This window comes from Xenopus laevis, chromosome 7L, assembly GCF_017654675.1.
Source record: "Xenopus laevis strain J_2021 chromosome 7L, Xenopus_laevis_v10.1, whole genome shotgun sequence".
In the NCBI taxonomy this organism is placed as follows: Eukaryota; Metazoa; Chordata; class Amphibia; order Anura; family Pipidae; genus Xenopus; species Xenopus laevis.
Genome location: NC_054383.1, coordinates 61,799,094 through 61,820,446, shown reverse-complemented (window position 1 = coordinate 61,820,446; position 21,353 = coordinate 61,799,094). Strand labels below are relative to the sequence as shown.

The 21,353-nt window shown below is 41.0% G+C and overlaps 1 protein-coding gene across 3 annotated transcripts in view; it reads right to left on the bottom strand.

Moving 5' to 3' along the window:
• LOC108696306 overlaps positions 1–21,353 on the bottom strand; it is an 89,180-nt gene that overhangs the window by 51,228 nt on the left and 16,599 nt on the right. For 2 of the 3 annotated variants that reach the window (XM_018225561.2, XM_018225560.2), the window contains exon 2: positions 3,601–3,722. In XM_018225561.2, the coding sequence (XP_018081050.1) occupies positions 3,601–3,718 (118 nt within the window). In that variant the 5' untranslated portion in view covers positions 3,719–3,722. Of the gene's footprint in view, positions 1–3,600; positions 3,723–19,742; positions 19,859–21,353 lie in introns of those variants that run through there. The other variant, XM_018225559.2, reaches the window with a different exon arrangement.

Genomic DNA, 21,353 nt, shown 5'->3' with positions numbered 1-21,353 from the left:
GATGGTTTTCATTTGTCTGTCAATCAAGTCTGACCATAGATTCTCAATTGGATTGAGGTCTGGACTTTGACTAGACCATTCCAACACATTTAAATGTTTCCCCTTAAACCACTCGAGTGTTGCTTTAGCAGTATGCTTCGAGTCATTGTCCTGCTGGAAGGTGAACCTCTGTCCCAGCCTCAAATCACAGGCAGACTGACACAGGTTTTGTTCAAGAATATGTATTTAGCACCATTCATCTTTCCCTTGACCAGTTTCCCAGTCCCTGCTGCTGAAAAACATCCCCCACAGCATGGTGCTGCCACCACCATGTTTCATTCTGGCGATGGTGTTCTTGGGGTAATGGGATGTGTTTGGTTTGCGCCAGACAGCATTTTCCTTGGTGGTTGAAATGTTGTATGACTTATTGTGGTCCGATGGACAGATACTCCAGTCTCTGCTGTGGAACTCTGCAACTCCTTCAGGGTTACCTTTGGTCTCTGTGCTGTCTCTCACTCTCTGATTAATTCTGTGTTGAAGCATCCAATGGTTGCAAAATGCATCAGGAGGGTGTGGCTTGCTTGAGGTTTGGAGATACAGATAAGACACTACAATGTGGTATGTAAACCATGAATTTATTTAACACCAAATTGTTTTCAGTTGGTTGAATTTGCACAAATAAATGCCTGTAGTGAGACAAAGTGCATACTCGGTTTTTTTGAATAATTGCTTTGTGCCTTTGGACCCAAGCGTGTTGTTCACTCTGAAACAGCACACAACCATACTATCTATTATATTTAATGCTCTCTGATTAATGCCCTCCTTGCTCTGTCTGTGAGTTTTGGTGGGCGGCCCTCTCTTGGCAGGTTTGTTGTGGTACCATTGTTGTGATACAATGTCAGAAAAGGTGTGTTTATACTGACAGATCATGTAGCACTTAGATTGCACACAGGTGGACTTCATTTCACTAATTATGTGACTTTTGAAAGTAATTGGTTGCACTAGGATTTTTTATGTGCTTCATGGCAAAGGGGGTGAATACATATGCACATACCAATTTTAAGTTTTTTATTTTTTTGAAATTCTTTTTTATATATATTTTTCTCATTTCAATACACCAAGTTAGACTATTTTGTGCAGATCCATCACATAAAATAAGATTAAGAAACATTTAAATTACAGGTTGGAATGTAACAAGATAAGTAAAAAGCCAAGGGGGGTGAATACTTTTGCAAGGCAGGATACTTATAAGCTTCTGCATTACCTCACTGAGCCACTGGAGACCTTTGGGATCCTATTCTACTCAAATTGTTAAAAACAATTGTTACAATTGTTATAGGTGTGAACAATACAGGATGTTACCTGTGTGAATGGGATTAAAGGTGTGAACAATGCAGGATTTTACAGGTGTAAACAATGCAGGCCATTTATCTCAGTTATAATACCTTTTAAAGTTTAGACAAAGTTAAGCAATCACAGCAGCCAGACTTTAATGGAGGGCAACACAAAGGGAGCCACCAGTTGGGCATCGCTGGCTTATTTGAAAGCAGTTCCACAGTGAAGAGCCTCTTTATGAAAGCACGTGACCAGGTAAAATGACTTGGGATAGCTGCCTATAGATCAATATTAGAATTAGAATTAATTATCTGCAATGTACACAGTTTAATTTAGTAATAACAACTATACCATAAAATAAATAAATAAATAAAGTAGTTTAAATACCTGCCATTACAATTAGTTTGTCCTATTTTTATTGTAAGATCGCTAGATACTTTGGTAATCCTATGTATACTGGACATCAAACCGATGAAACAAACCTTGCCATTAATATTTATGGGGTTTTTCTCTTGGTACTTAATGACATGTGAGAGACGCCAAGTGCCATTGTTTGCAGTACAGGTATGGGACCCGATATCCAGAATGCTCAGGACTTGGTGTTTTAAGTAGTCTTTCTGTAATTTGGATCTCCATACCTTAACTCTACTAAAAATCATTTAAACTTCAATTTAACTCAACAGGCTTTCCATGAGGATTAATTGTATCTTAGATGGGATCATGTTCTGGTTTATTATTACAAAGAAAAGGAAAATCATTTTTAAACATTTGAACTAGTTTACTAAAATGGAGTACCGGGAGTCCTCGAGTTACATACACCTGACTTACATACGGGGTCTATTACCGTAACATACTATGGTTTGCTTGACTTTTATCAGCACTTAGCTTTACTAAACCACCTTTCCTAATTCCCTCTGGTGTGTGTTGCCTACTGTGGAACACAGAAAGCTAAAAAAATATATATGTACAGAAAGGTAAAAATAAATATTATGTTATGAGTTGCATTTTATAAGTAAATGTACATGTTTCAACTTACATTCAAATTCAACTTAAAGGAGACATATAGGATAAATGAATAAAACACTAACCCCCAAATGTAATATTTGATGTTATCGCAGCACGCATTCACACTTTTATGAGTATATTTGCGCTAAGCGGAATGCAATATTTTTCGCACAGATATATTACATAAGCACAAAACAGTAGCAAACGCAAAAATAAGATGAGTCGCAATGAAAGATGTTTTCACTGGAAAAAAACTAATAACCACATACCTTTACCACATATAAAAAAATGCTGACATATATCTTTACCACATATAACTTGACCACATTTTTAAATTACATGAAGAAAGAGGAGGGTAAAGGCAGAAACAGTCACAAATGTAGCAGAACAGTCGCAAAGCGAATTATTACATACCCACTCTCGCGCGCAAACTACTCGCAATTCGCTTTGGGAACAGTTTATGCGATTGCGCGTGATATTACATTCCCCCGTAATTGTGTAAGCAATTATGAGTGATATATGGTGTTGCTTTTACAAATGAGGGGTGGGTGTGTCCTAACGGCCCCTGCAAGAAGCACAGTAGGAGGGAGACAGCCAATCACAGCCCTGCAGTCACACAAGCAAAATCAGGTCCTACTAAGTGCTGATTGGTTCCTGTCCTACAGTGCAGTGAGTGCTGCCGGCTCCCCTGCACAGCCTGGGAATTCAGGGAGCAGGAAGTGAAACAGAAAGAAGAGATTATTAGGGTGTTTGCAAAAATATTAAATAAATCAGCCTGAAACTCTACTTTTTTAAGCACAACTCTTCTATATCGAAATTAGTATAACTCACTGGTAAATTCTTATTTTTTTTACAAAAAATGTCTACTTTAAGAACAGTCCCGGGGACTGCCTGTATATAGAATATAGTTTTCTCATAATTTGGAACTTTCTGGATAACAGGTTTCTGTACACTGGCCCTGCTTACATACACCCAGGCATTTTTCCTGTGCAGGTATATATATATTTATACCAGGGAACCATAAGAAGGGTTGAACTTAATGGACAGTTGCCTTTTTAAACCCAAGTAGTTAATTTCTCATCACTATCAAAATCTTTCCAAAAGGCTTCTGACAGAACAGTGCAAAATGCCTGTTTATGATGCCTTACTCCTTCATATTTTCAATGGCTTTTCTTTGGGGGGGCATCAAAAGGAAGGGGGAATACTTGCAAAAATGATAAGAATAACATACCTGATAGTTTTACTACCAAATTTATGTACTTTGCCCAGTCCCAAACTCACCTTCACCCTTTAGAGTGACATCACAGAAATAACCAGTATTTTGTTGCCTCTGGAGCTGAAGAAACATTGTACGTAGGAGACGTGGGTTCCAATATCTGAGATGGAGAGTGGAAGCCATTATACTGTTAAAAAATGTAAGGAAATACAATTAAATCAATACTGTCCTTCAAAATCACTTCACTTACTTGATGCTGTATATTTTGCAAACATACACGTTGCGTTAGGTATGTCCAAAGTTTTTTTTAGAGTCCCAAGATCAAATTGTGTCCACAATCCTTATCTGGCTCGCACTTGTATCCCTTCAAGCCCAAATTTCAAAACCTAAAAAAACCGAGCCCTGTACCCTGAGTTGTACCAGAAGGAAGGCTGCATAACTATGAGTTTTTACATGCAAGTTGAAAAGTTATGTTTGTGAGTACCCACCTAAAAATCCAATTATGAAAATAAGGAAAGTTAAAACCTCTTTCTTTTTATAATAATCAATTTGGTGGTGAGAACACATACATGTGATTTCTTAAAAGTCAAACATCCTAGAATTCCAACCTTTTACGCCTTACCAAAAGTGCACAAGTCCGTCAGTGACCCCCCCCGGGAGACCCATTGTCTCTGGATGTGGATCACTCACGGATTCAATTTGTGCATTTATAGACCTGATATTACAACCTTTGTTGACCCAATTGGATTCGTTTGTTCTAGATACATCCCACCTGCTAAGGGAAATAAATGGACTTACCTTGGATTCTGACTGTATATTGGTAGTGTTAGATGTGGAGGCTCTCTACATGAGCATACCACATTCCTTGGGGTTGGGAGCAATCAGGTAAATTTTTGAAAGAATTCACACACCCATCACTGAACAACATAGCACTGGATTTTGTCTTGCATCACAATATTTTTCTCTTTGATGGTATTCATTACCTACAATGTCAGGGTGTAGCTATGGGCGCTAAATGCGCCCCTAGTTGTGCAAATTTATGCCTGGGTGAATGGGATTGCCATGTCTTTTCGGATGATGGTTATGACATGTACCTGTGCCACATTCTCAGATGGCACAGGTACATCGATGACATCATGATGATATGGCAGGGCTCTGAACAACTTCTAAGAGAATTTGTGACCAAACTTAATACCCACAATTTCAATCTTTCTTTTACCATGAATTTTGATAGCTCTCAACTCGAATTTCGGGATATAGAAATCAAGAAGGATCATCAGGGTCTAGTATCTACTAATTTATTTAGAAAGAAAACAGCGAGTAACAGTTTACTTCATGCCAAATCTATGCACCCCTTTAAATGCATTGAGGGCATTCCAAAGGGACAATACATTAAGACTGAGGAGGATTTGTTCCTCAGATAAGGATTTTAAACATGAGGCATACAAATTATACCAGAGATTCAAAATGAGAGGGTATAAATCTCGGTCCCTTCATAGAGCTTACCAATGGGCTCTTTCTCAAAATAGGGAGGACTTACTCTATAAACCCAATAAAACTGGCATTAAAAATCAGGGCCAGACTCGACTTATTTTGACTTATAATAATAATGATGGGGATATACGGAACATAATCCACAAACATTGGAATATTCTATCTAAGTACCCCACTTTAAGTCAATTGGTCACTCCTCGTCCATTATTTACCTACAAGAAAAACACCAGTATTGGTAATTTATTGACACAAAGTCACTTTCAAAAACAACCTAACAAATCTTTGCAAAACATTGGGTAGCTTTAGATGTGGTACTTGTGAGCAATGCCGTTTTATATAACCATCTAATATGTTTGGAAAAACTGGCTCAGAGTTTAAGATGTATCACTATACCACTATATCTCCACTCATGTGATATATTTGTTCACATGCCATTATGGCAGTTTATATGTGGGGGAAACTAAGAGGCCCTTTAAAAGACGGATTTATGAACATCTATTAGACATAAAAAATTGCAATTTACTATCCAGCATTGCAAAACACATCCATTGCATACATGGGGGAACATTTGCAGGTTCCTTTTTTAAAATTTATACTTTAATACCATTAAATTTATACTTTAATACCATTATTCATTGTTAATAATTTCACAACCATGCCCACAGGGTGAGACATGCCTTGATTACAGTGTATATTGTGCATTTGATTTACTATTTAACAAATAACTGGCACTTGATGTTCACACAGTGGCCTTTTTTGCCTGTGGATGATCGTTGAGACATTCCTGCAATAAGATGTGAGTGCCTTGGGACTGATGGTGGAAATGCATTTGCTAAAAGACCGTTACCCCTTTAAAGATTTTAACAGGGCACATCACGCTGAGGACGTGTGACGTCACACGCACGTGAAGGTTTACGTGACGACACCCTTAAGATTCGTCCATTGTTCCACAGTCGGCCTCTTGACAAAGCTGCGGGTGGAGGCGAAACGGTCGTTGAGGTTGGTGCGGCGTTCTGGGAGAAGGGGCCCCTCTCCAATGAGTTGCGCTGACAGGCATTGAAGCATGGACGCTGAACTTACTCACTTACCTTAAACCGGCTCAGTGGTGAAACTTCAGGAACACGGTCTGTATACTCATTTGTGTTATTTTGGATCGGACAGGACAGTGATACTTCAGGATTCCATCAGTCTTGCTGTGTATATTACGGCTACAAGAAAATCCTTTATGTAGCTTTGCGATTGCTAAATCGCTAAGGATGTCGTTAGACTTTTATATATGGATTCCTAATACCATCTGCCATTACCTTTAACATACTGACCTCACTGCCGATCCACACCTTACAAATCTCATTCTGTTCCTGACTTGGGACTGTGTCTTCTGGAGGAGATCCAGCACATGTATCATTGGAATTATCTCAAATACATACAACGTTTTGGACAGTGCCCATGTTCTATGCTTCGTTGCACACTATACCATCCATTGTTTTAACATATTGCTTAATCAGCTGTGTGGCAACTAATTGATGGACATAACTAGTGGCATAGACGTATGCTTAATGATTTGAATGTTCATATTTCCCATAGACTATTTGTCGGTCTCACAGCTGCACTTATTATATACACTATTTGTTCCTAGTATCTGATTTATTTAAATCGGGTTGTGTGGCCAAATGATCTAAGGAGAGGGATCCCTCCTCCCATGCGTGGCACCATTGTTTTTAAACTTGCTTTTAATTGATATTTGGGGCATGGTTGTGAATAAATATTGCCTTTTTAAAATTGCTTGGATTATTTCATCTCTTACTCAGTGATTAAGTCCCGGAGGTTAAGTCCCCTTTTCAGGCCCAGATATTTAACTATAAGGGTCTATTACACAGCGGTGGAATAAATAAAAAATCCTACCTTTGAGCACTAAGGTGGTGTTGTTTAAAACAATTATTGCCCTATTATTGTTTGTTGGTCCTGTGCCTGTGGCACTGGCTCTTTTTTTAGACCTTGCATTAGGTGCCATACATAGGACACAGAAGCACAATTGGCATATAGGGGCTGAATGTATAATATAGAGAGAGCAGTGGTTTTTAGATTCTTTGAGTTTGATCACAACCCCTCCTATTATTTTATAAAAAATGGTATATAATGAAATAATAACTACAGCACATAAATTCTCTACTAATTTTGTGCTGGCCTACAAGGCAAACTCCCAGGAATAGTTTACAGGAGCAAATATGTAATTATCACAAATAGTCCTCCCACTCACTGCTTTGGGACCTGATGCACAGTTTGGTAATCTCTGGTACTCAGAAAGACTGTACAAATATAGGCCTCTAGGATAAAAGCCAAAATATTTTTTCTTGCTACTGACTTGCCCAAGGGCCCAACTAACTTCTTTTAACTTGTTTTCACTTCAAATGAACCCCAGTGCACATATATACAATACTTTATGCATATACCAACTTTCAGTATTATATCTTAATAATTATAAATATGATGACGTGGCACCCACTTTTTACACAGCATAATAAAAAGATCCCTAAAGGGCAGATTTAATAACATGTGAGATTAGAGCTGACCACCACTCTCTTTTCAATCCTATGGGATTTTTAGAATTATATATTAAATGGGGAACTCTAACTTTCTCCCATTGATAAATAAGTTTCTAAAAATCCCATAATAATAAATAGAAGGGAGTTGTTCAGTGGTGTTCTCTATTCTCAAGTTTTGATAAGCCTGCCCCTTAATGTAAACAATTATGACCACTTTTCTAATATGAATACATAAAATAAGTACAATATTAATAAGGAATAATTAATTCACTACAAATAGATATGTGCAACACAATCCTGTGGGCTACAACAGTGCAGATTGTTTAGCAGCTGTAATATACACAGCATACTATCTAGTAGAAGTACTGGACTTGCGGAGTAATAATTGAATGATTATTTAACAAGTCCAGTTGCTCTAGATTTACTTCTACAGGTATCGGACCTGTTATACAGAATGCCCCTACAAAATCATGTAAACATTAAATAAACCCAATAGGTTGGTTTGTTTCCAATAAGGATTAATTATATCTTAGTTTTGATCAAGTACAGGGTTCTGTTTATTATTACAAAGAAAAAGGAAATAATTTTAGCAATTATAATGTGCAACTGTAAAGTTCAGCAGTCTTCTCAGATGACATCAAACTGCAACTGGAGCAACAAATGTTTGAAATAAAGGCAAAGTCTAGCAGATCACTAAATTTTCACAGAGCTTGTACAGTCTCATAAGTGGGACATATTGTGACTGTAATAAAAACGGCAGATACTCTCCAATAATTATCTCTCCACACACAGGCACATAGGGTTGTTCCTAGCCTTTTGCTTGCCACATCACCATTTTATTAAAGGGAAAAAAGTTAACCAAACCAAAATACAAGAAAAATATACATGTACACAAAGAAAATAAGCTCACCATTTATTTTACAAAAGGTACTAACACAATATTTTCTTTTAGACCAAATGGGTTTACTGTATGGAACTCAAATTTAAACTGCTGTTCCATCTGTATCAATGCCAGCTGTTTTTGAACATTTTGTGCACTCTCATTTTAGGGGCATTTCTGGGGGGACTTATTTGTTTACCTAGGATTTGTTTCAGGAGATCCTGAGCTTTCCAAATCTGCTGGAGTTTTGTGTATTTCCACTTTTGGAGCAATAGTTATAGCTCTAAATACCAAAATAAAAATTGTAAAAATGCCATTTTTCATTATTTAGTGATTTATACCAGAAAAATATTTTATATTATTAACAAATATTCAACTGATTTGGGAAGCCTCTTGTCTCCTGAATGTGTCAATAACAAAATGTATAGTTTTATGGAGATTTCTGACTTCTATAGATCAAAAACTCCCAGCAGTAAATTATCAAATTTTCAAAGCACTAAAGCAGAATATGGCATACTTTAGATTCTAAATCAAAACATACTGGAAAAGTAGTTTACCACATTCTGCAGAATCCAAAATGGGTAACCATATCTTTCTACTCCTAATTACCAAACATCAAAGCTTTACTTAACTTAGAGGTTTCTATAAAAAATTATGAAGATTCAAAATGGCTAAAAATGCAATAAAATGGCTAAATAACATACAAAAGTTATTGCACCGTGCAATTAGCAAATAGGGGTATGTAAGCAGCAGACAGGCTGGAGGGCTGGAGGCACCGCAGGAAGCTGCATTCTCAAAGTTGGGGGACGTCGCTGCACCTATGGGGCCCTTCTGCAATCATGCCCCAAGGGCCCCCTAGGGGCTGGGGAAAGAGCTTGTAAGGAGCAAACAGTTTCAAAAGCCACTCCTCCACACAATCTGTGTCACTTCGGTACTTTTTATCAGGAGAACGTAGATTCTACATTATTTGGCACAAAGGATTAAGGCATAATGTGCATGAATATTTGGAACTTTTACCTGCATTTAAATTAACACCAGCTTTCCTTATGGCCATTTCCATGTCACGGTATCCTGACACTAAGGGGCAGATTTATCAAAGGTTGAATTGTATTTTCCCAAAAATTCAAATCTTTGGAGGGTTTTTGGGTTAAAAAACTCAAATCTAAAAAATACTACAATGAAGAGGTCAATGGCAGAGGTTCCTTGAACCGTTTGAAGATTTTAATAGCCTTCATGATGTTAGGGTTTTTTTTTGGAGGGGTTCGTTCGAAAACTCAAGTGATTCAAGTTTTTCCCATGGAAAACTTTATTAATTTCAGTTTTCGAGTTTTTCCATTTGAGTTTTTTCTTAAATTAGAGAACATTTGAGTTTTAAGTTCATTCGTGATATAAAAACCTCACAACCCCCTAAAACTCTACCTTTGATAAATAACATCCATAGTGCTCTCCCTATAAACTAAATTTTCAGATTGACATCTGAAGAATTATATTTATTCACTTGCTTAGTTTGCATATATTCACAATTCAAACTTACACTAAATATAAAGATGTACATATTATCAGGTAATTTTTCAACTGTCAATCTACATGTGTTGTTTATATGATTGAACGTCTTTGTACTTTGTACTGTTAGATATATTGGAAACACAGAGAGAGCACTTACGATCAGGATAGGGAAACATAAGGGAGCCATAAAGATAGCTGCTGTTAATTTATATCTGGGGGTAAAAAATCCATATATTTATGCACATTATGGCTTAAAACATCATAGCAATTTTGCATTAAGCACTGTGGTAACAGGATGGTTCAATCCTATTTGTATAGGGGGTGATACATCTAGTATAGTGAGTTTCATAAAGTAAAACTGTGGTCTAAATGAAAATAGTGAGTTAGTACCTTTTCTAAAATATAGAAAGAGTGAGCTTATTTTCTTTGTATACTTATATCTTCATATTTTGGTTTGGTTAACCTTCCCTTTGACAAAATGGTGATGTTTCAGTAAGAGCCAAATCAATGGAGAGGAAGTGGTTATAAAGTTATGAGTAAAGGAAATTACCTGATGAAGACATATTTGGTGAAACACGGAACAGTATACATTATATGACCATGAATTCCAATATTTTTAATCTCCTGTGAGTTACTGTATTATGAAATAGTGAGTGAAGCTATGTGGATTCCCAAAGCAAGCGTACGCAAAGGAAAATATTTGAAGGCTTGTTTAGGGATTACATTCAAAATTCTATTCTCGAGAAGGCATTATGTGCAGTAATCAGCATGGCTTTATGAAGGATAGGTCACGTAAAACAAAATTTGATTGCTTTTTATGATGCGGTAAGATGTTGGACAGCAGGGGAACAGTATATGTGATCTATTTCATCAAAGCATTTGATACAGTACCCCACAAATGACTGCTTTCTAAAATAAGGGCTGTCGGGGGGGGGGGGCCTGTCCTGAATGTTCATAAAATAGGATGCATATCGGATGCACCCTTCATCAATCCTGCAGAGAATCTGCAGAATGAGAAGCAGCGAACAGACCCGAAAGGGCTCTAAACCCTCTGCCAGGTATGGGTGGTAAAAACCAGCAAAATAAACAAAAATCTTCCCCAAATGCATGGAGCAATGTCTGTAAGGCCACACATGCCTCTGAATCCAATATGGGGTCCGAGCCTGCACCAGTAGAGGCAGCACCGCAAGTTGTGAACCCCCAGCCGCAACCCACAATGCAAAACCTGCTTCTGGCAGTACACAATTGCCAACAATCCTGCCAAGCCACCATAATGTCCATGGCGCACATCAGCAGCAGAGGCCCGGATCTCAGCCCTAGAAGACTCCCGTCACCCTTTACAACAAAACACCAGAGACTTACGACAACAGGTGGACCAATGGTGGCAAAAAGTAGATGATCTTGAAAACCAGGCTAGATGCAGCAATGTGCACCCGATAGGCGTCCGTGAGAAGAAGGTGACCGCCCAGAGACCTTTGTAGAGAGGCTCCTTAAATACTGGGCAGGCACGGATGCCCTGACCCCTGCATTCTCTGTGGAACAAATGCACAGAATACCAACCAGACCTTCCATACCTGGAGCCCCACCAAGACCCATACATAACTGCAAGGACAGGGATCTGTTTATTTGGTTTTTGTATAACGGGAATGTTGTGCAACTCAGGTAAAAGTGTCTAAGAGAACCTACTTGGTGGCATTTCAATGTGGGGAAAAGAGGCAAATAGCAAGAAACATACACCATATGTATTTCAACCGTCATGGCAGGTAAACTGAAACGTATTTCTTGGAATGCCAGGGGTCTAAACTACCAATTAAGAGAAGCACTGCCCTAAACTATATCAAAAAGATGAACTCCGACATCCTCTTTCTACAAGAGACACATACAACAGGATCTGCCATCCTAGCCCTCAAAAAAACTGTGGGTGGGATGGCATTACCTCTCCACCTACTCAGTGCTAGATACGTGGCAAACATTTCACTCTTCCACGCAACAATACATAGTAACATAGTAAGTAAGGTTGAAAAAAGACACACGTCCCATCAAGTTCAACCTTTTAGTTTTTTTTTAATCTGCCTAACTGATAGTTGATCCAGAGGAAGGCAAAAAAACCCCATCTGAAGCCTCTCTAATTTGCCTCAGAGGGGGAAAAATTCCTTCCTGACTCCAAAATGGCAATCGGACTAGTCCCTGGATCAACTTGTACTATGAGCTACCTCACATAACCCTGTATTCCCTCACTTGCTAAAAAGCCATCCAACCCCTTCTTAAAGCTATCTAATGTATCAGCCTGTACAACTGATTCAGGGAGAGAATTCCACAGCTCTCACTGTAAAAACCCCTTTTGAATATTTAGGCGGAACCTCTTTTCTTTTAATCAGAATGGGTGACCTTGTGTCAGCTGGAAAGACCTACTGGTAAATAAAGCATTAGAGAGATTATTATATAATCCCTTATATATTTATACAGAGTTATCATATCTCCCCTTAAGCGCCTCTTCTCCAGCGTGAACATTCCCAATTTGGCCAATCTTTCTTCATAGCTAAGATTTTCAATACCTTTTACCAGCTTAGTTTCCCTTCTCTGTACCCTCTCTAATACAATAATGCCCTGTTTGAGTGATGGAGACCAAAACTGTACGGCATATTCTAGATGGGGCCTTACAAGTGCTCTATACAGTGGAAGAATGACCCCCTCCTCCAGCGACTTCATGCCCCTTTTAATACAGCTCAAGACCTTATTTTCCCTTGATGCTGCTGACTGGCATTGCTTGCTATAGCCAAATTTATCATCTACAAGGACTCCAAGGTCCTTTTCCATAACGGATTTGCCTAGTGCAGTCCCATTAAGGGTATAAGTGGCTTGGATATTTTTAAATGCCAGGTGCATGACTTTACATTAATCAACATTGAATCTCATTTGCCACTTAGCTGCCCAGATTGCCAGTTTGTCAAGATCCTGTTGCAAGGATGACACATCTTGGATGGAATAAATTGGGCTGGATAGTTTTGTGTCATCTGCAAACACTCATACATTACTTACAACACCCTCCCCTAAGTCATTAATGAACAAGTTAAATAAATGTGGACCCAATACCGAGCCCTGAGGGACCCCACTAAGAACCTTACTCCAAGTAGAGAATGTACCATTAACAACCACACTCTGTACCCGATCCTGTAGCCAGTTTCCTATCTATGTGCAAACAACTTCATTAAGCCCAACAGACCTTAGTTTAGAAAGCAGTCTTTTGTGGGGCGCAGTATCAAACGCTTTGGCAAAATCCAAATAGATCACATCTACTGCCACTGTCCAGCATCTTACTCAGGGGCGTAACTATAGAGGAAGCAGACCCTGCGGCTGCAGGGGGGCCCAGGAGGTATAGGGGCCCCATGAGGCCCTAAGTCATATACAATTTCAATAAATATTGGAGAAACAAGTCAACCTCTAAACATTTTGGGGGCCTGAAAAATAATTTGCTGTGGGGCCCAGTAATATCTAGTTACGCCACTGATCTTACTTACCTCATCATAAAAAGCAATCAAATTTGTCGGACATAACTTATCCTTCATAAAGCCATGCTGATTCCTGCTCATAATGCCATTCACTAGGACAAAATTTTGAATGTGATCCCTTAACAAGCCTTCAAATAATTTGCCCACCACAGATGTCAAACTTACTACTAGCCTATAATTGCCAGGCTGAGATCGTAATCCCTTTTTAAATATTGGAATAACATCAGCTTTTCTCCAATCCATAGGCACCATACCAGATGAAAGCGAATCTGAGAAAATCAGAAATAGAGGCTGGTCTAAAACTGAACTAAGCTCTCTTAGAACCCGGGGGTGTATGCTATCAGGCCCTGGAGCCTTGTTTACATTAATTTTTATTAAAGCTTTATGAATCATATCCCGAGTCAACCACTGACTAGATTGAGCTGAGCCATTAGTGCAGCTATGAAGTGAGCCTGGGAACTCAGACTCCTATTGTATACACTGAAGAACTGATTTAGCACATTTGCCTTTTCTGTATCTGTTACAACCATACTGGTACCATTATTTAATGGAGCAACACTCTCAACCTGCATCTTTTTACTATTAATATTTAAAAAACTTTTTAGGGTTAGTTTTCACCTCCACCACAATTAACTCTTCATTTCCTTTCTTTGCCTTCCGGATTGCTGATTTACAACATTGATTACAGTGTTTATATTCATTACATGCAGCTTCTGTCCCAACAGATTTGTAGCTTTTAAATGCCTTTCTTTTCTTTCCTATTAAATTCTTTACTTCTGTATTAAGCCACATAGAGTGATTCTTAGAACTTCTACATTTACTCCTTAAGGCAGGGGTGTCCAAACTTTTTGCAACGAGGGCCAGATTTGGTGAGGTGAAAATGTGTGGGGGCCGACCATTTAGCCTGACATTCTTTGAACCATTAACACCATTTAACTCATTTAAAGTATCCGTAGCAGTAATATTTGGGCACATTAGTGAAATGATCTGCCACTTGGTCTATACTGCTGCCTGTGTGCTGAAGCTGTTAGCAATAGACACGTACTGGCACATAGTGACGCGCCACTCTTGCATACGTCTTTAGGGGTGAAGGTGCAATCGAAGTAGTGATGTGCCAGTACAGTAAACTAAAGAAGTATGTGAGAGCGGCGCGTCACTGTGTACCAGTACGTGCACAATTCCCGATTGTACTGTGCTAGGGGGCCACATTATTATTAATTTCACGAAGGAGGCTGAGGGCCGGTGTAAATTTGATAAAGGGCCGCACTTTGGACATGCCTGCCTTAAGGGAATAAATTGAGAACAGTAATGATTTAATATCATGTTAAATGACAACCATTTCTGTTCTGTATTTTTAGCTGAAAACTTTAATGCCTCAATCAATACTCTATAGGGCAGCCCTCAAGGCACTAAAATTAGCTTTTCCAAAATTCATGGTTTTTGTTGTCCCAGAGTATATTTGTTTTTTTGCACCAGACATTAAATGATATAACATTATGGTCACTGTTACCCAGGGGTTCAGTCAATATCTGGGTAATTAAAATCCCCCATTATTATTACTTTACCCAGACTAGCAGCCTTTTCTATTTGCATCAGGATCTCAGCCTCCTCCTCACTTACATTAGGGGGTCTATAGCATACTCCTACAATTAATTTGCTTGACTCTTTACAATTAAAGACTTCTGCCCCCTAATTTTCTAACATAACCTCCTCCTTTATATAAGCTTTTAAATCCTGCCTAACAAACAGACATACCCCTCCTCCTTTTCTATTACCTCTGTCCCTCTGAAACAAAGTATAGCCACTGATATTAACTGCCCAGTCATGCGACTCATTCAGCCATGTTTCGGCCATACCAATCACATCATATTTTCCCTCCAGCACCAGCACCTCCAGCTCTCCCATTTTACCAGTCAGACTCCTTGCATTTGCAAACATACATTTAATACTGGTACCATATTGAACATATGACATGTGGTCCCCCCCTATCCTTAAAGGGATACCGTCATGGGAAAAATTTTTTTTTCAAAATTAATCAGTTAATAGTGCTGCTCCAGCATAATTCTGCACTGAAATCCATTTCTCAAAAGAGCAAACAGATTTTTTTTTATATTCAATTTTGAAATCTGACATGGGGCTAGACATATTGTCAATTTCCCAGCTGCCCCAAGTCATGTGACTTGTGCTCTATCACGCCCTCCCTTCCCACCCCCAGCAGCCAAACAAAAGAACAATGGGAAGGTAACCAGATAGCAGCTCCCCAACACAAGATAACAGCTCCCTGGTAGATCTAAGAACAACACTCAATAGTAAAAACCCATGTCTCACTGAGACACATTCAGTTACATTGAGAAGGAAAAACAGCAGCCTGCCAGAAAGCATTTCTCTCCTAAAGTGCAGGCACAATTCACATGACCAGGGGCAGCTAGGAAATTGACAAAATGTCTAGCCCCATGTCAGATTTCAAAATTGAATATAAAAAAAAAATCTGTTTGCTCTTTTGAGAAATGGATTTCAGTGCAGAATTCTGCTGGAGCAGCACTATTAACTGGTGTGTTTTGAAAAAAACATGTTTTCCGATGACAGGATCCCTTTAACAGTACCCCCAGCCAAATCTCCTCCCCATTTACCCTTTCTTTGCCCACTATCTCATCTAACCTGTTTTCCACTGAATCTTTTACTGAACCCTCCCTCCCACCCCAGTTTAAAATCTCCTTCAACCGTCTAGCCATCTTCTCTCACAAAACAGCTGCACCATCATCGAGGTGCAGCCCATCCCTAGCAAAGAGCCTGTAGCCGACTGAGAAATCAGCCCAGTTCTCCAAAAACCCTCCTCCCTACACCAATCTCTCAGCCACGCATTAATCTCCCTACTCTCCCGCTGTCTCCTTAGTGTTGCACGTGGCTCAGGTAATATCAGTCCTCGCCCTCAACTTTGCACCTAGTTTTTTTTTAAATCGTTCTTGAGGACTTCACCACCTCCTCTAACTTTGTCATTGGTACCTATGTGTACCAAGACCGCTGGGTCTTCCCCAGCCCCTCCCAATAATCTGTTCACTCGTTCCACCACATGCCAAACCCTAGCACCAGGCAAGCAGCAGATTGTTTGGCTTGTAGGGGCCTTAAAACAGATTACCCTATCCACCTTTCTAATAACTGAATCCCCTATAAATAAAACCTGCCTTCCTTGCACTCACCCCACCACCCATATTAGAACCACTGCCTCCCAGGGTGCTATGAGAGTCACTCTTCTCCATACATGCCAGTTTCCTCCCCAGCATCTTCAGCCAAAACTGCAAATTTGCTGTTTTGGACAAGCTGTAGACCAACCCCCCTAACCTTCTGTCCCCTACTTCCCCTCCTGACTGTCACAAACCTTTCTCCATCATTAGCCTCCACTGCGCCTTCTCCTCCCCCCACTCCACTAGCCCCTGCCAGTGGTTGTTCTGCGAGCCTCCTTTCCTCCCCCTCGTTTGCCGCTGCTCTCAGTGCTACAAGTTCACCCCTTAGAGTCTGCAGTTCAGATTCTAAAATAAAAACCCATCTACATCTCTCACATGTAAATACTGTATGGAACTGCTGCTCCAACACCACATACATGTGACAAGACACACACTGAGTGATAGCAGCAAGCCCACTTGCACTCATATTTTCACTGGGTACTTACAGTCTCCCAAATGCAATTCCTCACAAACGCCTTTTCAATTTTAAACGCCGCTTAACACTTAATTCACATGCAACACTTACAGCATATGCAACACTCACTTAGCAGCTCCCACACACACTCGCTTATGACTCTCAGAGAAAAAAAACTTTCAAAGCACAGAACACAAAGCCTGATCATAATTTGCCTGATTAACTCCTCCCCCTTAATTAGCAGACAGAGAGAAAGAAAATGCTGTTTGCTACCAGCAAAAGTTCCCCATAGAAACAATTTCAGGAACACAAAAAGAAAATAAATGCACTAAATGTATCTACCAGTTTACCCCAAACAGAGAAAAGAAAAATACGTTTGTCTCAGTCAGATACACTCAGGGCACACAGCGGTTAGTTATTTGCACTTACTCCCTTCTTGCTCCCAGCACTCCCAGCATGCATAACCAGGGCTGCCATCAGAAATCACAGGGCCCCTTAAAGCAAAATCTTCTGGGCCCCCTGGTCCCCGCCCCAGCCCAGATCCCACCCACACCGCAGTAAAAAGTCCACAAAGACACAACTGCTAAAAATGGTAAAGCCCCTCACTCACAAGTTTTAAAAAGCCATTGGTGGTCAGGGCCCCTTATAATTTAAAAAACAAAAAAAATTGGTGACAGGGGTCCCACATAAAAGTTTAAAAAAAAACATTAGTGGTCACCGCCCTCCCTATAAGTTAAAAAAAAAAAAAAAAAACTATTGGCACCAGGGGCCCCATAAATGTTTTTTAAAAAAGCACTGGTGGTCAGGGCCCCCTATAAGCTAAAAAAAAATAAATAACTATTGGTACCAGGGGCCCCCTATAAAAAAAATAATTGTATAAGTGGGCATTGCACACACTGTATATAACAGGATGTGGGTTTCTACTGATACCAGCACTAGGCAAACTCTGTACATAGGCTCTGTGGTAGCTACATATTGTCACCCAATACCAGAAGAAATGCCAAGCACCCTGGTCTCGGCTTCACCAGTAGTGTGACCACTGTTGGGCTTCGGGAGGAGCCCTCAGCTTACTTGGGTGCCACTTGGACTTAACGAGGGGTGCAAGGCGAGATGTGCTGGCTGGCAAATGGCCATGGCTGTTAGCAGAGTCTTTTGAGCCGAAGGTCACGGTACAAATGGAGCAGGCAAGAGAATCGTCAGATAGGCTGGGTCGAGGCAGGCAGATATCAAGAATCTTCAGGCAGGCAAGGGTCAAAACCGGGTAATCAAATAGATGGGATCAGGCAAGAGAGTCGTCAAAGTTCAGGCTGGGTCAAACACGGATAATCAAGATAAACAGAATAACAGGATCAGACATACTAGGCTTAGAAACCACTAGAAACAGAGTTCTATCACGGGCCCTGGCTGGGGGTCAGAATGGGCCTTAAATACAGTCAGATTTCGCGTCAAAACGTGCGTCAATGCGCGATGGCGTCTGTACCTTTAAGAGGCGCGCCGCACGCCCTAGGAAACAAGATGGCGCCTAAGAACCACGCGGCGGGCGTCCCAGCCGATGGCAAAGGTAACTTCGTTACACATATAATATCACACTACAAAAAAGTCATAGGCAAATATTAAGTACAACATACACAGCACTGCTTTGTCTCTCTAATGTTCTGTTTCTCTGCATGCTCCAGGATGCTGCCACTCAGCTCTCTCTATGCCATAGAGAAAAGAGCCCAAACAGGAACCGTGTGCTTACAGGAGCGGGACATAAGGAAGGGAGAAGCTGCCATTGGCTGAAAAGCACTGGGGCAGGGTGAAATTGCAGCGTTAGGGATCACAAGCCAATTTCATACTGCTAATGAAAACTCCAGTTGTGCGTTGTGTCACAGATTGAAATTGCGTTTACTGATTGTGGAACTTGCAGATAATCCCTAACTTTGCACTTTTCCTCCACATACAATTTTTATGCGCATCTTAGGGTCTTCAGCACAGCAGGGCCCCCCATTAGCCCCGGTGTACCCCCTGTACCCCCCTGATGGCGGCCCTGTGCTCAGCAAACACCAATGCTTTAAGGTTTTTAACACTGCTTAACCATACCTCCCAACATTTCAGAACAAGAAAGAGGGATAAAACTGGTCGCTGCGTGCAGCGCGGCAAATTTTTTGTCCACGCCCACTTGATGGCCACACCCCCTAAAGGCACGCCCATTTATAAAAACACACACCCATTTCTCTTAGTTGGCATAGCAGACAAGATTCATTGATCTCATGTTAAAAAAAAGATACTTCCCCTTTGATGGAAGGATTTAAAGGGATAGACAGTGCATGTGTGTGTGTCTTGTAGCTGTTGTGTGGCCCATACAATAACAGAATGCTATTTACAACACGTTTCTGGTTGGTATCATACAGCTGTGATGCTGCTAGAGGGAAGCCTTATGAAAGCTCAGGGTTGTTACTGGAGACTCACAGAGGCCACATTGTGATTATTGTGCGGCGCTGGGACTGACAGAGAAAGGCTGGGCAGCTCTTACACGTGAGTGGAGACAGGGAACCCACAGCCATTAGTACAATGCAGCATCTCGTACCTCTCACCCCCTGCTCTGCAATTAGCATTTGTGACTGAAATACGCGTTGATATAAAGAGCCGGCTCCTACCTTAAACTGAAAGAAGCCCGAGAGAAGGTGTGGAATGCGGGTCTAGTTTGTATCCCTGTAACTTTGCCTACAATAACCCTCGGCATACTTCCCTCTCTCTCATTTCTTCCTGGTACAGGGTCGCGCCGTAGTGAGGTCAACCTCGTCACATGACGCTTACTCCTCCACCACTAGCGGAGCTCCACACGTATGTGGGCGTGCCACAGCCCATTGTGTGTATGAAACTCCGCCTAGTTTAACAGCTGCTGCTGCGGAGGAAGTCCCCGGGGGTGTGTGGTATAGGGGCTGCCAGCCTGTTACTAGAGTCGCACTGGGTCGGCAAGGGGTCACGGGCATCCAGACTGGGCTAAGATTCGAAAATCAGAAGGGGGCATTGGTACTGGAGTACTTTAACTTTGCGTTAATGTATTACAATTAGTGTGTTTTTTTTGCTTGCGCTAATATGCCTGCAGTGTCCATCAAATCTCTGCATAATCTAGTTCTGCTGGCTACTCAGGGATTCTCAGAGCATAAGGTGAATGCACATGGATACCTCCTTCACTAGCTATTTGCAGACACAATCTGTATCTTTGCCTCTATTGCCACTGGCTATAGGAGCAGACAGTGCCGGCTGGGCACCCCAAACAACCCGGCTGACACGTTGCGCTCCGCCCACCTCCCTGTGCGGCCATGCGTAAAGCAGGACACGCGTGCGCATTTGTGCGTAAAGGTGGATGCGCGTGCGCATCTGTGCGTAAATGTGCAGAGAAACACGGAAGTCGGAAGAAGCAAGTAGACAGTGCAGGAAGATCTGAACCGCGGGACATCTTCAGTCACTATCTGGGACGGCAGGACCGGCAGGCAAAATCGGGACTGTCCCGCGTAATGCGGGACAGTTGGGAGGTATGGCTTAACACTTAATTCACATACAACACTTAGTCTCTTGCAACACTGGCTTAGCAGCTCCCACACTAGCTTATGACTCTCAGAGAAAAAGCTTTCAATACTCCAGTTACTCTAAGTCACATCTCTGTTTATCTTGAATAGACTTGGCTCTCATATCCAAGGACATGTTACCACTCATTCCACACATTGAGTACTCCCCAAGGGGAATCCGTGACCATGCCCCGCTAGAAATAGCATGGACCTGGGGGGACCCCCCGACCAGCAGGAGGTGGCGTCTCAACTCGGCCTGGATAAGTATAGTGGAGAAAAGCAGTGTATTCAATGGCCCTGACCAGAGGGGAGCTCCCCCCCCTCCATCAACTAGAGAGGCAACAATTATAGTGCTACCAAAACCTGGGAAAAACCTACAGACCCATATCTCTTTTGAACTGTGACGCCAAGATATTAGCAAAGGTATTGGCCAGGAGACTTATACAGGTCATAGAAAGCCTTATAGGCCCGGATCAGACCGGCTTTATGCAACACAAAAGCATGGCAGTAAACCTAAGAAGGCTCTACTACAACCTGTCCATGGAATATGACAACACAGGGCAAAGAGCATTGGTGATATTGGACATCGCCAAGGTCTTTGATACAGTAGTGTGGCCATTCCTATGGCAGGTGATGGGCAAAATGGGGATTGGCCAAGATTCCTGGCACTCACAACTTTTATACTCTAAGCCCTCA